General features: G+C 44.3%; 2 protein-coding genes across 2 annotated transcripts in view; one reads left to right on the top strand and one right to left on the bottom strand.

Annotated features, from left to right (window-relative positions):
• Positions 1 to 959: 959 nt before the first annotated feature.
• fam210aa (family with sequence similarity 210 member Aa) lies at positions 960 to 5,867 on the bottom strand. The gene is made up of 5 exons (XM_046361268.1): positions 5,747 to 5,867; positions 4,741 to 4,778; positions 4,123 to 4,531; positions 2,456 to 2,567; positions 960 to 1,806 (listed from the first exon to the last, which is right to left on the bottom strand). The coding sequence occupies exons 3-5, from the start codon at positions 4,500 to 4,502 to the stop codon at positions 1,507 to 1,509; spliced, it is 792 nt and encodes a 263-aa protein (XP_046217224.1). The 5' UTR covers positions 4,503 to 4,531; positions 4,741 to 4,778; positions 5,747 to 5,867; the 3' UTR covers positions 960 to 1,506.
• A 76-nt stretch (positions 5,868 to 5,943) lies between these two features.
• Positions 5,944 to 16,305, top strand: part of rnmt (RNA (guanine-7-) methyltransferase) — a 32,196-nt gene continuing 21,834 nt past the window's right edge. Inside the window, exons 1-6 of the mRNA XM_046361267.1 lie at positions 5,944 to 6,196; positions 6,698 to 6,958; positions 7,054 to 7,180; positions 7,336 to 7,458; positions 7,697 to 7,812; positions 8,573 to 8,754. Of these exons, the coding sequence (XP_046217223.1) occupies positions 6,782 to 6,958; positions 7,054 to 7,180; positions 7,336 to 7,458; positions 7,697 to 7,812; positions 8,573 to 8,754 (725 nt within the window). The 5' untranslated portion in view covers positions 5,944 to 6,196; positions 6,698 to 6,781. The remainder of the gene's footprint in view (positions 6,197 to 6,697; positions 6,959 to 7,053; positions 7,181 to 7,335; positions 7,459 to 7,696; positions 7,813 to 8,572; positions 8,755 to 16,305) is intronic.

Raw genomic sequence — 16,305 nt, 5'->3', positions numbered from 1 at the left:
CAGTACTGGTACACCGTGTATATAGCCATGTTATCATTGACTCAGTACTGGTACACCGTGTATATAGCCATGTTATCATTGACTCAGTACTGGTACCCGTGTATATAGCCATGTTATCATTGACTCAGTACTGGTACCCCGTGTATATAGCCATGTTATCATTGACTCAGTACTGGTACACGTGTATATAGCCATGTTATCATTGACTCAGTACTGGTACACCGTGTATACAGCCATGTTATCATTGACTCAGTACTGGTACACCGTGTATACAGCCATGTTATCATTGACTCAGTACTGGTACACCGTGTATATAGCCATGTTATCATTGACAGTCAGTACATGTTATCATTGACTCAGTACTGGTACACCGTGTATATAGCCATGTTATCATTGACTCAGTACTGGTACCCCGTGTATATAGCCATGTTATCATTGACTCAGTACTGGTACCCCGTGTATATAGCCATGTTATCATTGACTCAGTACTGGTACACCGTGTATATAGCCATGTTATCATTGACTCAGTACTGGTACCCCGTGTATATAGCCATGTTATCATTGACTCAGTACTGGTACACCGTGTATATAGCCATGTTATCATTGACTCAGTACTGGTACACCGTGTATATAGCCATGTTATCATTGACTCAGTACTGGTACACCATGTAAACATGCCATGTTATCGTTACTGATTGCATATTTATTCCTTGTTATTATTTCTCTCTGCATTGTTGGGAAAGGCCCGTAAGCATTTCACTGTTAGTCTACATCTGTTGTTTAAGAAGCATGTGACAAATAATATTTGATTTGAATGTAATGGTAGTGTACTAAAAGCAAAAGATCATTTTGACATTAAGGCTTCCTACTCCAAACGTCACCAACATGGTTAAGACTGTACCAATAACACATTTATATTTGAGTATTTCAGCTGAAATCAAACCTACAAAACCATGTAGCACATCTTACTGTGAACAGTTCAGTTTTAATTGGAAAGGCAATGGACGACAAGTACTTTTTTATATTTCAGATACATCTCTCAATATAACATTGTAAAAACAACAATAACCTTCTTGTAACATGAGCCAGTGTGAATGTTGTGGTTGTGACTGAGTGTTGTGTTGTGACTGAGTGTTTAATAGTCTACTTCTGCAGTGAAACAATTCAAAGCCCACTCTTCTACCACACATACCATGTTCTTCTGGAATCACTCCTTCATCCAAATATTTCCCAGAAAATATAGCACCCATTTTTCAACATATGTATTTTTCCTACTTTTAACTTCATATAACTATTTTTCTCCTTACTTACCAGATCCATTGTAACCTTTGCTATTTGCAGTCAAGCAGACGTGGAGGTGAGAAGAGAAATGCTTAGTTATGTTATGTTATGTGTATGTGGTGTCTGATGAAGTCAGTTTAGGGCGATGTGTCCACTCATCCTTTTGAAGGGCTATAGTGGCCATATGAACATATACTTAATTATATCCAGGAATTAACATGGTATCTACTCCGGCTTCTTTCTGAAAGACACTTTGTCTTTGGTCTCTTGGAGTTTCTCTGCCAACTTGTCCTTGTTATCCCCAATCCTCCCCGACAGACGATCTCTGGTCTCTTCCATCTTCTCAGAGAACCTGTCCTTGGTCTCCTCCATCTTCTCAGAGAGGCGTCCCCTGGTCTCCTCCATCTTGTCCTGCAGATACTCCTTAACAGGCGGTGGGGTGGTCATGTGGCCATGTTTACGGAGGTACCTGATCGAGAGGGATGTCCCCCCTAATGTCACGGTGTACCTGGCTGGGGTGGCAATCTGGCAATAAACAACATGGACATTGTGGTTAATGTGATTTGTATGATGTGTTTAGATGAATGTGGTGATTTAGCTCTGGGCCAACACTCAAAAGAACTGCCATAGTTCAACATGCAGTCCAACATGCTGTCCAACATGCTGTCCAACATGCTGTCCAACATGCAGTCCAACATGCAGTCCAACATGCAGTCCAACATGCAGTCCAACATGCAGTCCAACATGCAGTCCAACATGCAGTCCAACATGCAGTCCAACATGCAGTCCAACATGCAGTCCAACATGCAGTCCAACATGTCCAACATGCAGTCCAACATGCAGTCCAACATGCAGTCCAACATGCAGTCCAACATGCAGTCCAACATGCAGTCCAACATGCAGTCCAACATGCTGTCCAACATGCAGTCCAACATGCAGTCCAACATGCTGTCCAACATGCTGTCCAACATGCAGTCCAACATGCTGTCCAACATGCTGTCCAACATGCTGTCCAACATGCAGTCCAACATGCAGTCCAACATGCTGTCCAACATGCTGTCCAACATGCTGTCCAACATGCAGTCCAACATGCAGTCCAACATGCAGTCCAACATGCTGTCCAACATGCAGTCCAACATGCAGTCCAAACGTGTAATGAGATGAGCATTCTTACCTTGAACATGGCATACGCAGTCAGTGCATAGCCACTCTGGGAATGCTCCAACAGCTTAACAAGCTTCTCTGGGAATCCAACATACTCCAGAAACGGAACCACATTTATACCCCTAAATGGTTCATATAATAAGGTTAATTTTCCATGACACATCAAGTCAGTCAAGTGTCAACAACTAAAATAATGACCATCACTGGGCCCAGCCTAGTCTGAGCCTAAATAAAGCAGGCCAGGCGTACACTATTCTGATTAAACAATCAGGGTTGTCTATCTAAATGAGACTCAGCTGTGCCTGTGTCAGCCAGTGACCTCAGGTTGACCAGGGGATGGAGAAAAGCCCATTATCACTAATGCCCAAATGTAGAGGAGTAACAGAAACAGACTCAGAAAAACATCTCACATTGTACATGAATGTTTATGGGTTTGTCTTTGTCCCTTCCTCTCATTTCAGTTTGCAAAGTACCGTAATTGCTGGACTATTAAGCGCACCTGAATATAAACCGCACCCACTGAATTATTTAAAAATATGTATTTTGTACATAAATAAGCCGCACATGTCTATAAGCCGCAGGTGCCTACCGGTACATTGAAACAAATGAACTTTACACAGCCTTTAAACGAAACACGGCTTGTAACAAAAATTAAACAGTGGCCTACCAAGAAAGTCATTGGTCACTATCTTCCTCCTCCTGTGCACTGAAACCACTGAAGCCATCTCCTTCGGTGTCGGAGTTGAATAGCCTCAGAATTGCTTCATCTGATGTTGGATCCTTTTCATTGTCGCTCTCGTCACTTTCATCCGGAGGCAAATACCCCGCTGAGCTCATGCTGCCCCTTCAACACGCAGCAGTCCAGCCTTTCGAAACCCGTTGATAGTGGATTTTTTGACAATACTCCACGTTGTCAGGACCCACTGGCAGACTTGACCATAAGTTGCTCTTCGCATGCAGCCCGTTTTAGTGAAGGATTTCTCCCCACTTGTCATCCAAGCCTCCCACTGGACAAGGAGCGCCACCTTAAATGCACGATGTAGACTGATGTCGAGTGGCTGCAAATACTTTGGGCTATCTGCTTTTCTTCCCTCTGAAAGCTTTTGTTGTCTTTTTGCACTGAGTCAGTTCCTCACGCTGCTTTCCAACGTCCTATCATCGACTCATTAAGGCCAAGCTCCCGTGCAGCAGCTCCATTTCCTTTTCCAACAGCCAGATCGATCGCCTTCAACTTGAAAGCTGCATCATATGCATTTCTCCGTGTCTTTGCCATGATGAGGGTGACAAAATTACTACCGTAATCAGAATGATGGGAAGTTTGAGCGCGCTCGATTTACGTCACATTATGTGACGGTGCTCAGTTTTTTGGCGGCATGAATCTTGTGAAAGCGGGAAAAATCCATAAATTAGCCGCGTCATTGTATAAACCGCGAGGTTCAAAGCATCGGAATAAAGTAGCGGCTTATAGTCCGGAAATTACGGTAATATTTTGATATTGCTGTACAACTTTATTACTCGTAACTTTCTGCATGGCAGCGTAGCATAGAACTGTTTGTTATAATATTGTGTTCCTTATTATGTACTTTGTATTTCATGCTGCATTTTTGTGATACAGAGATCCCTTGCAAAAGAGACACTGGTACTTCCCTACATAGATAAAGATTAAATCAAACTTACTGCATGGCAGCATAGTAAAACGTCCCGAACCACATGGAGGAGGTGATGAGGTGAAGGGGAATCATGACCTTCCCATACTGCTTTAGAGTCCTCCTAAACCTCTGGACCAGCCCAATGGACCGGTCCCCCAGGATATCCTCCTGGCCTGGGTCAGCCTGGCTATGGCCTTCTTCCGTGGTGGACTTACGGGGTGCTGTGGTCCACACTGCTCCTGATGTGCTCACCCAGCGTGGGCTGGGGATGAGACAAGAGTTCCTGAGGAAGTAGGAGGCCATCCGTGGACCCAAGATAGTGGACGGCTGCAAGGTAACTGGGCCCAGAAGTATGGAGCGCAGGGCAGCTGATTGCCACAACGCTCTCTGGTTAAAGAGATGCTGCATCTTCTTACTGTTGCTGCTAAGTCCACCCTCTGTAGCAAAACAACACACTATATTAGACACTTGGTTCCAATGAGCGTTTTTGTATTCACACGTTTTATTCAACAACATAGCTAAAAACCAATCATTATTGATGTGATCAGAAAAGTTCAATTTTTTCTCAACAATGGATGACATTAACGCAACCAGTGTAATACTTGGTGCATGTTGAATGTGTAAAATAGAACAATGCCATAGCTACCTTAGTTGAATAACGGTTCAGTAAAGTTGATCCAGTTGCTGAAATGGAAGACAAGCAAACTTAAGCTAGTTATCTAGGATAACCATCCAACTCAATGTTCTATCACTCACTCATGTTCAATGAACTTCTATCTAGGTATTGAACCACAATGTCATGTAGCTAGCTCGCTGATCGCTACACAAATCAAAGCATAGATTGCATTAATAGTTTAAAGAGAAGCAACACCTTGATCAATTCTGAAATCAAACTTTTTCCATTATGTAATCCACTTGTTCGTGGATATTTGTGCAACAACAGTTCATCATTGACCATTTTCTACGATTTCTGTTCAAGTCTACGCCTACAATTGGATGCATACTTCCGATTTCACAGAACGCACTGCAACCCAATACTGCAACCCAATACTGCAACCCAATACTGCAACCCAATACTGCAACCCAATACTGCAACCCAATACTGCAACCCAATACTGCAACCCAATACTGCAACCCAATACTGTAACCCAATACTGTAACCCAATACTGTAATCCAATACTGCAACCCAATACTGCAACCCAATACTGCAACCCAATACTGCAACCCAATACTGCATTCCACTGGACTTGTGTACCAAAGCTCAATGATCGAGGTACGCACGTCGTTTGCCAACTAGCCGTAGGGGTTAGTTAGCAACATTTTAATTTCATTTAACCTTTATTTAACTAGGCAAGCCAGTTAAGCACTAATTATTATTTACAATGAAGGCCTACCCGGGCCAACCCCTCCCATAACGCGGACGACGCTGGGCCAATTGCGTTATGTCCTATGGGACTCCCGGTCACGATCGGTTGTGATACATCCCAGGATCGAACCAGGATCTGTAGTGACGCCTCTAGCACTGAGATGCAGTACCTTAGACCGCTGTGCCACTCGGGAGGCCCCAAACATCGCACAACGTTGATGGCAACACACAATGTAAGCCACCAACAAAACGTACATGTATCATCATATATTTAAATGAACGTACTTGACAATCCGACATGGTGTTTCGTTCTTTCAACCCAGGCTAAAGTTTCGATTTGTCCTTCTGGCATTCAGCAGAAAATCCTCACGTCGCATAAATATTACGTCAAGTGATAAGCCCGCAAGGATTTGTGGGAAGAGTAGCCCAGACATCCGGCAGCTCTGCACTACCAAACACGCCACTGACGTTTGTTGCGTTTTCTACAAAAATTGAAAGCATCACTTGATCACACAAAAATACAATGAAAGCATGTTGATTTTCTTCACATATTACATAATGTGTTCACCTATAGCTAACAGATAATGTGAGAAAAAGTAATATTACATAACAGCAGTCAGTCATCAAAAAGCATCCATCGCACTCCGGGCCAGTAGGGGGCGGGATACCGTATATCTCGGTGTTGGAAACTACAAAATGACGACCGTCGCAAACGCTTAATGGCGGAAAACTCAAGTGAGTGTGAACACTGGTTTTTAACAATGTTATGCGGTCTTGTAGCTAAATGTACAGTGCCGTTCGTTAGCTAGCTTTTTTTCCCCATAATGTTTTCAACACGTTGAAATAATTACATTGTACTTTGCTCTTTGCACCAAGCGACTTGTAAAAGTGTGTTTTTCATATGTGCAAATGATGCTATCCAGGATGAACTATTCGTAGCCAGTTAGCTTGCTGCTACTGTATCCAGCTAGCTGTTGCTACTTCCACTCAAACTAAGTTACACATTGTTGTTATTGATCTTTTTCCAGTTCACAAGCTGCTCATCTCATATACAGAACACAAACAGCTTTCAACTGGCACTTTCATACTGTCTAACTAGCTAAATCATTTAGATACATTTGAAAAACCAGGTACCAGTAATGTTAGCTTAGAAGATGCATTTCACTAGCATATAACGTTAGCTACCTTGTTCTGTGAAACTAAATAACATCTCTTGATTTTACAAATTATTTGCAGAAATTTACTGAAGTTGAACTTGCCATTGCAATTATTTTTGACAAAACACTCCTGCCAAAGTTGACTCTTCTCTGACCAGTGGAGATGGCAGAGGTTGATCAGGCTGTGGACCTGTCCAAAACAGAGACAGGAGAGGGTGGGAATGGGCATCTGTCTTCCAGTGCAGATCGAAACAGTGAGTCCAGTACAGGACAGAAGTCTACCACCAAGAGGAAGCATGACGATGAGGAAGAGGATGACGGCTCTCCAACTAAGAAACAGGTAAGAAATGGATGAATTAGAAAGGAACTGATTAATTAGATAATTATTGAATGATATATCAGTGAATCATCTCGTTCTCTTCCCCCATGTACCAGCATGGTCATGGAGAGAAGGTGGCGACCCACTACAACACGCTCCAGGAGACCGGCCTCGCTGCCAGGAGCCAGAGCAGAATATTCTACATGAGGAATTTCAACAACTGGCTTAAAAGTGTTCTAATTGGTGAGATTCTAAATTACTATTAAAAATGTTTCCACTGTTCATCTGCTAGCTGATTTTAAATACAGAAGATTCCTCAGGGTGAGTTTGCACTCAGTTAGTCTTTATCTTTGTGGTCATGATATCTTGTAAACTAGTGGTCCCTCCCATCCTCCCAGGTGAGATCCTGGACACGGTACGTCAGAGCCGCAGAGAGCTGTCTGTTCTGGATCTGGGCTGTGGGAAAGGTGGAGACCTGCTCAAGTGGAGGAAAGGACACATTAGCCGGTTGGTCTGTGCAGGTAGGGACAGGACAATATTTAGCCATTTTTCTGTCTGTCTGAGGAACAGTCAGCATGATTACAAAAAGCTTGTTCTCAACCACATCTAGGATCTTTCTCAGTCTTCCCTCGATTGCTTGTGTCCTCTCCTCGCTGGTGTTCTAAGCAGTAGGTACAGAGGACATGAGAAATGGGGGAAGGCCTGTTGAAAAGAAGCCTTGGGGTGAACTACTGTTTATTTTTCATTTTGTGTTCTCAGACATAGCAGCAGTGTCGGTGGAGCAGTGCCAGGTTCGTTATGAGTATATGAGGAAGAGGGGTCATCCTAACGAGCGTATCTTCTCTGCAGAGTTCATCACAGCCGACTGTACCAAGGTACACACAGACACACCCTCTCTCTACACATACAACACAGTGGTCATTTGTTTTGGTCTGTAAAAACTAGAATATCAGAATATCACAATGTTCTGTGTGCAGAAATAAATGTAACTTTCACTCATACATTATCCTAGAGGCACCGTGTCACATTGCCCGGCGTAGAGGCACCGTGTCACATTGCCCGTGTCACATTGAGGCGTAGAGGCACCGTGTCACATTGCCCGGCGTAGAGGCACCGTGTCACATTGCCCGGCGTAGAGGCACCGTGTCACATTGCCCGGCGTAGAGGCACCGTGTCACATTGCCCGGCGTAGAGGCACCGTGTCACATTGCCCGGCGTAGAGGCACCGTGCACCGTAGAGGCACCGTGTCACATTGCCCGGCGTAGAGGCACCGTGTCACATTGCCCGGCGTAGAGGCACCGTGTCACATTGCCCGGCGTAGAGGCACCGTGTCACATTGCCCGGCGTAGAGGCACCGTGTCACATTGCCCGGCGTAGAGGCACCGTGTCACATTGCCCGGCGTAGAGGCACCGTGTCACATTGCCCGGCGTAGAGGCACCGTGTCACATTGCCCGGCGTAGAGGCACCGTGTCACATTGCCCGGCGTAGAGGCACCGTGTCACATTGCCCGGCGTAGAGGCACCGTGTCACATTGCCCGGCGTAGAGGCACCATTCATTCACAATATTCTTCCAACCTCTCGATACCACCAACATTACATGGTAGTATTTAATCTGTTTCCCCTCTTTCTTCAGGAGCTGCTGACAGACAAGCTGAAGGATCCTAAGATGGAGTTTGATGTGACCAGCTGTCAGTTTGTGTACCACTACTCCTTTGAGACTCAGCAGCAGGCGGACCTGATGTTGAAGAACGCCTGTGAGAGGCTGAGACCAGGAGGATACTTCATAGGCACCACACCAGATGCATATGAACTGGTGTAAGTAGATACTTCATAGGCACCACACCAGATGCATATGAACTGGTGTAAGTAGATACTTCATAGGCACCACACCAGACATATTTGAAATGGCTGTGCGTGATGACATAGTGCACATAAAAAATTACTTTTATGTTTAATTTCAGTACTGAAAAAAATTTTTTAAATGGGTTTCCATTGCATTTTCAAATCGAGACAACTGATGCTTTTGTCACAAATTTGGTTTGATTATATAGCGAGTGTGCCAACGGCTGGCAGAGGTTGGGAAGGATACCTACATGATATTATGGCCATTTTTATTAGTCAAACGGCAGTCAAGCATCGCTCGTCATGTCACCAGAATAAGACCCTCAATATTTATTGGAAAGAAGCATCTAGCTCATCACCAGGAACTTTCACCACCCTGTGAAGTTCATCTCAACTTATTTCATCTGTAGCCTTGTAAACTGCGTGGTTTCCTGACGAGTCATAGTGGGAGGACTACACAATATCCCGTGACTCCCAAGTTTACTTTGATTAAATGCTTATTATCAATGTCTGCCCGTAAAGGCAGTTCCACCACTATTTCTCGAATAATTAATTTTACAGACAAAAAGTGTATTTTTTTTTGGTTGACATTTGGAAAGTTTACCAACGTGCTCTTTCTGAGGCCTATCGTGACATTTTATTCTTCCAACATACTTTACTCGCATTAAAAGGTTGGTGGAAACCTGGTTAGTGGTGTGTGTGATGTGATGCGTGTGGTGTGTTTTTTTTTTTTTTTATGGGCATTTGCACCATATACTTGATACCAAGTTCAGCTTCAAGATGCCGGCAATTTGAAAAAAACTCAAAGGTAGCTTGTGCTGATTTATTGGCACATTTGAACCATGTCGCACACTAGCTTACGAATTCGGTGGGTAGTGCTAAAACAATGGCATCTGAATTCTGACATTTTTTTGCACGTTCACCATTGAGCCATTCTGCGTAGATTATTAGATCTCTCAATGCCTTGAGCAGTGTTTAATGTCTCAGGAACCACTTTAGTGTATGTAGTGATACTCACAGCCTTTGACTGAGGTTACTGTCAGTGGCTTGATGACATGGTATCAACCTGATGGTAACTGTCAGTGGCTTGATGACATGGTATCAACCTGATGGTAACTGTCAGTGGCTTGATGACATGGTATCAACCTGATGGTTACTGTCAGTGGCTTGATGACATGGTATCAACCTGATGGTTACGGTCAGTGGCTTGATGACATGGTATCAACCTGATGGTCTGATGGTTACGGTCAGTGGCTTGATGACATGGTATCAACCTGCTGGTCTGATGGTTACTGTCAGTGGCTTGATGACATGGTATCAACCTGCTGGTTACTGTCAGTGGCTTGATGACATGGTATCAACCTGCTGGTCTGATGGTTACTATCAGTGGCTTGATGACATGGTATCAACCTGCTGGTCTGATGGTTACTGTCAGTGGCTTGATGACATGGTATCAACCTGATGGTTACTGTCAGTGGCTTGATGACATGGTATCAACCTGATGGTCTGATGGTTACTGTCAGTGGCTTGATGACATGGTATCAATCTGATGGTTACTGTCAGTGCCTTGATGACATATCAACCTGATGGTTACTGTCAGTGGCTTGATGACATGGTATCAACCTGATGGTTACTGTCAGTGGCTTGATGACATGGTATCAACCTGCTGGTCTGATGGTTACTGTCAGTGGCTTGATGACATGGTATCAATCTGATGGTTACTGTCAGTGGCTTGATGACATGGTATCAACCTGATGGTTACTGTCAGTGGCTTGATGACATATCAACCTGATGGTCTGATGGTTACTGTCAGTGGCTTGATGACATGGTATCAACCTGATGGTTACTGTCAGTGGCTTGATGACATGGTATCAACCTGCTGGTCTGATGGTTACTGTCAGTGGCTTGATGACATGGTATCAATCTGATGGTTACTGTCAGTGGCTTGATGACATGGTATCAACCTGCTGGTCTGATGGTTACTGTCAGTGGCTTGATGACATGGTATCAACCTGATGGTTACTGTCAGTTGCTTGATGACATGGTATCAATCTGATGGTTACTGTCAGTGGCTTGATGACATGGTATCAATCTGATGGTTACTGTCAGTGGCTTGATGACATGGTATCAATCTGATGGTTACTGTCAGTGGCTTGATGACATGGTATCAACCTGCTGGTTACTGTCAGTGGCTTGATGACATGGTATCAACCTGATGGTCTGATGGTTACTGTCAGTGGCTTGATGACATGGTATCAATCTGATGGTTACTGTCAGTGGCTTGATGACATGGTATCAACCTGATGGTTACTGTCAGTGGCTTGATGACATGGTATCAACCTGCTGGTTACTGTCAGTGGCTTGATGACATGGTATCAACCTGATGGTCTGATGGTTACTGTCAGTGGCTTGATGACATGGTATCAATCTGATGGTTACTGTCAGTGGCTTGATGACATGGTATCAACCTGATGGTTACTGTCAGTGGCTTGATGACATGGTATCAACCTGATGGTTACTGTCAGTGGCTTGATGACATATCAACCTGCTGGTCTGATGGTTACTGTCAGTGGCTTGATGACATGATATCAATCTGATGGTCTGATGGTTACTGTCAGTGGCTTGATGACATGGTATCAACCTGCTGGTTACTGTCAGTGGCTTGATGTCATGATATCAACCTGATGGTCTGATGGTTACTGTCAGTGGCTTGATGACATGGTATCAACCTGATGGTCTGATGGTTACTGTCAGTGGCTTGATGACATGATATCAACCTGATGGTTACTGTCAGTGGCTTGATGACATGGTATCAACCTGCTGGTTACTGTCAGTGGCTTGATGACATGGTATCAACCTGATGGTTACTGTCAGTGGCTTGATGACATGATATCAACCTGATGGTCTGATGGTTACTGTCAGTGGCTTGATGACATGGTATCAATCTGATGGTTACTGTCAGTGGCTTGATGACATGGTATCAACCTGATGGTCTGATGGTTACTGTCAGTGGCTTGATGACATGGTATCAATCTGATGGTTACTGTCAGTGGCTTGATGACATGGTATCAACCTGATGGTTACTGTCAGTGGCTTGATGACATGGTATCAACCTGCTGGTCTGATGGTTACTGTCAGTGGCTTGATGACATGGTATCAATCTGATGGTTACTGTCAGTGGCTTGATGTCATGGTATCAACCTGATGGTTACTGTCAGTGGCTTGATGACATGGTATCAACCTGATGGTCTGATGGTTACTGTCAGTGGCTTGATGACATGGTATCAATCTGATGGTTACTGTCAGTGGCTTGATGTCATGATATCAACCTGATGGTCTGATGGTTACTGTCAGTGGCTTGATGACATGGTATCAACCTGCTGGTTACTGTCAGTGGCTTGATGTCATGATATCAACCTGATGGTCTGATGGTTACTGTCAGTGGCTTGATGACATGGTATCAACCTGATGGTTACTGTCAGTGGCTTGATGACATGATATCAACCTGATGGTTACTGTCAGTGGCTTGATGACATGATATCAATCTGATGGTTACTGTCAGTGGCTTGATGACATGGTATCAATCTGATGGTTACTGTCAGTGGCTTGATGACATGATATCAACCTGATGGTTACTGTCAGTGGCTTGATGACATGGTATCAATCTGATGGTTACTGTCAGTGGCTTGATGACATGATATCAACCTGATTGTTACGGTCAGTGGCTTGATGACATGGTATCAACCTGCTGGTCTGATGGTTACTGTCAGTGGCTTGATGACATGGTATCAACCTGCTGGTCTGATGGTTACTGTCAGTGGCTTGATGACATGGTATCAACCTGCTGGTCTGATGGTTACTGTCAGTGGCTTGATGACATGGTATCAACCTGATGGTTACTGTCAGTGGCTTGATGACATGGTATCAACCTGATGGTCTGATGGTTACTGTCAGTGGCTTGATGACATGGTATCAATCTGATGGTTACTGTCAGTGGCTTGATGACATGGTATCAACCTGATGGTTACTGTCAGTGGCTTGATGACATGGTATCAACCTGCTGGTCTGATGGTTACTGTCAGTGGCTTGATGACATGGTATCAATCTGATGGTTACTGTCAGTGGCTTGATGACATGGTATCAACCTGATGGTTACTGTCAGTGGCTTGATGACATATCAACCTGATGGTCTGATGGTTACTGTCAGTGGCTTGATGACATGGTATCAACCTGATGGTTACTGTCAGTGGCTTGATGACATGGTATCAACCTGATGGTTACTGTCAGTGGCTTGATGACATATCAACCTGATGGTCTGATGGTTACTGTCAGTGGCTTGATGACATGGTATCAACCTGATGGTTACTGTCAGTGGCTTGATGACATGGTATCAACCTGCTGGTCTGATGGTTACTGTCAGTGGCTTGATGACATGGTATCAATCTGATGGTTACTGTCAGTGGCTTGATGACATGGTATCAACCTGATGGTCTGATGGTTACTGTCAGTGGCTTGATGACATGGTATCAATCTGATGGTTACTGTCAGTGGCTTGATGACATGGTATCAACCTGCTGGTCTGATGGTTACTGTCAGTGGCTTGATGACATGGTATCAACCTGATGGTTACTGTCAGTTGCTTGATGACATGGTATCAATCTGATGGTTACTGTCAGTGGCTTGATGACATGGTATCAATCTGATGGTTACTGTCAGTGGCTTGATGACATGGTATCAATCTGATGGTTACTGTCAGTGGCTTGATGACATGGTATCAACCTGCTGGTTACTGTCAGTGGCTTGATGACATGGTATCAACCTGATGGTCTGATGGTTACTGTCAGTGGCTTGATGACATGGTATCAATCTGATGGTTACTGTCAGTGGCTTGATGACATGGTATCAACCTGATGGTTACTGTCAGTGGCTTGATGACATGGTATCAACCTGATGGTTACTGTCAGTGGCTTGATGACATATCAACCTGCTGGTCTGATGGTTACTGTCAGTGGCTTGATGACATGATATCAATCTGATGGTCTGATGGTTACTGTCAGTGGCTTGATGACATGATATCAACCTGCTGGTCTGATGGTTACTGTCAGTGGCTTGATGACATGGTATCAACCTGCTGGTTACTGTCAGTGGCTTGATGTCATGATATCAACCTGATGGTCTGATGGTTACTGTCAGTGGCTTGATGACATGGTATCAACCTGATGGTCTGATGGTTACTGTCAGTGGCTTGATGACATGATATCAACCTGATGTTTACTGTCAGTGGCTTGATGACATGGTATCAACCTGCTGGTTACTGTCAGTGGCTTGATGACATGATATCAACCTGATGGTCTGATGGTTACTGTCAGTGGCTTGATGACATGGTATCAATCTGATGGTTACTGTCAGTGGCTTGATGACATGGTATCAACCTGATGGTCTGATGGTTACTGTCAGTGGCTTGATGACATGGTATCAATCTGATGGTTACTGTCAGTGGCTTGATGACATGGTATCAACCTGATGGTTACTGTCAGTGGCTTGATGACATGGTATCAACCTGCTGGTCTGATGGTTACTGTCAGTGGCTTGATGACATGGTATCAATCTGATGGTTACTGTCAGTGGCTTGATGTCATGGTATCAACCTGATGGTTACTGTCAGTGGCTTGATGACATGGTATCAACCTGCTGGTTACTGTCAGTGGCTTGATGACATGGTATCAACCTGATGGTCTGATGGTTACTGTCAGTGGCTTGATGACATGGTATCAATCTGATGGTTACTGTCAGTGGCTTGATGACATGGTATCAACCTGATGGTTACTGTCAGTGGCTTGATGACATGATATCAACCTGATGGTTACTGTCAGTGGCTTGATGACATGATATCAATCTGATGGTTACTGTCAGTGGCTTGATGACATGATATCAACCTGATGGTTACTGTCAGTGGCTTGATGACATGGTATCAATCTGATGGTTACTGTCAGTGGCTTGATGACATGATATCAACCTGATGGTTACGGTCAGTGGCTTGATGACATGGTATCAACCTGCTGGTCTGATGGTTACTGTCAGTGGCTTGATGACATGGTATCAACCTGCTGGTCTGATGGTTACTGTCAGTGGCTTGATGACATGGTATCAACCTGATGGTTACTGTCAGTGGCTTGATGACATGGTATCAACCTGCTGGTCTGATGGTTACTGTCAGTGGCTTGATGACATGGTATCAACCTGCTGGTCTGATGGTTACTGTCAGTGGCTTGATGACATGGTATCAACCTGATGGTTACTGTCAGTGGCTTGATGACATGGTATCAACCTGATGGTCTGATGGTTACTGTCAGTGGCTTGATGACATGGTATCAATCTGATGGTTACTGTCAGTGCCTTGATGACATATCAACCTGATGGTTACTGTCAGTGGCTTGATGACATGGTATCAACCTGATGGTTACTGTCAGTGGCTTGATGACATGGTATCAACCTGATGGTTACTGTCAGTGGCTTGATGACATGGTATCAACCTGGTGGTTACTGTCAGTGGCTTGATGACATGGTATCAACCTGCTGGTCTGATGGTTACTGTCAGTGGCTTGATGACATGGTATCAACCTGATGGTTACTGTCAGTGGCTTGATGACATGGTATCAACCTGCTGGTCTGATGGTTACTGTCAGTGGCTTGATGACATGGTATCAATCTGATGGTTACTGTCAGTGGCTTGATGACATGGTATCAATCTGATGGTTACTGTCAGTGGCTTGATGACATGGTATCAACCTGATGGTCTGATGGTTACTGTCAGTGGCTTGATGACATGGTATCAATCTGATGGTTACTGTCAGTGGCTTGATGACATGGTATCAACCTGATGGTCTGATGGTTACTGTCAGTGGCTTGATGACATGGTATCAATCTGATGGTTACTGTCAGTGGCTTGATGACATGGTATCAATCTGATGGTTACTGTCAGTGGCTTGATGACATGGTATCAACCTGCTGGTCTGATGGTTACTGTCAGTGGCTTGATGACATGGTATCAACCTGATGGTTACTGTCAGTGGCTTGATGACATGGTATCAACCTGATGGTCTGATGGTTACTGTCAGTGGCTTGATGACATGGTATCAATCTGATGGTTACTGTCAGTGCCTTGATGACATATCAACCTGATGGTTACTGTCAGTGGCTTGATGACATGGTATCAACCTGATGGTTACTGTCAGTGGCTTGATGACATGGTATCAACCTGATGGTTACTGTCAGTGGCTTGATGACATGGTATCAACCTGATGGTTACTGTCAGTGGCTTGATGACATGGTATCAACCTGATGGTTACTGTCAGTGGCTTGATGACATGGTATCAATCTGATGGTTACTGTCAGTGGCTTGATGACATGGTATCAACCTGATGGTTACTGTCAGTGGCTTGATGACATGGTATCAACCTGATGGTTACTGTCAGTGGCGTGATGACATATCAACCTGATGGTCTGATGGTTACTGTCAGTGGC

The sequence above is a fragment of the Oncorhynchus gorbuscha genome, linkage group LG09, assembly GCF_021184085.1.
Source record: "Oncorhynchus gorbuscha isolate QuinsamMale2020 ecotype Even-year linkage group LG09, OgorEven_v1.0, whole genome shotgun sequence".
Taxonomy (NCBI): domain Eukaryota; kingdom Metazoa; phylum Chordata; class Actinopteri; order Salmoniformes; family Salmonidae; genus Oncorhynchus; species Oncorhynchus gorbuscha.
The sequence above is the reverse complement of the archived record's forward strand: the minus strand, read 5'-3'. Positions and strand labels throughout refer to the sequence as shown.

Coding starts and splice junctions, on each gene's coding strand:
- fam210aa (XM_046361268.1), bottom strand. CDS start 4,502: ATGCAGCATCTCTTTAACCAGAGAGCGTTGTGGCAATCAGCTGCCCTG. Junction 2,568..4,122: donor TTTTACTATGCTGCCATGCA/GTAAGTTTGATT, acceptor TGAACCATTTAG/GGGTATAAATGTGGTTCCGT. Junction 1,807..2,455: donor CTGCGTATGCCATGTTCAAG/GTAAGAATGCTC, acceptor GTTTATTGCCAG/ATTGCCACCCCAGCCAGGTA.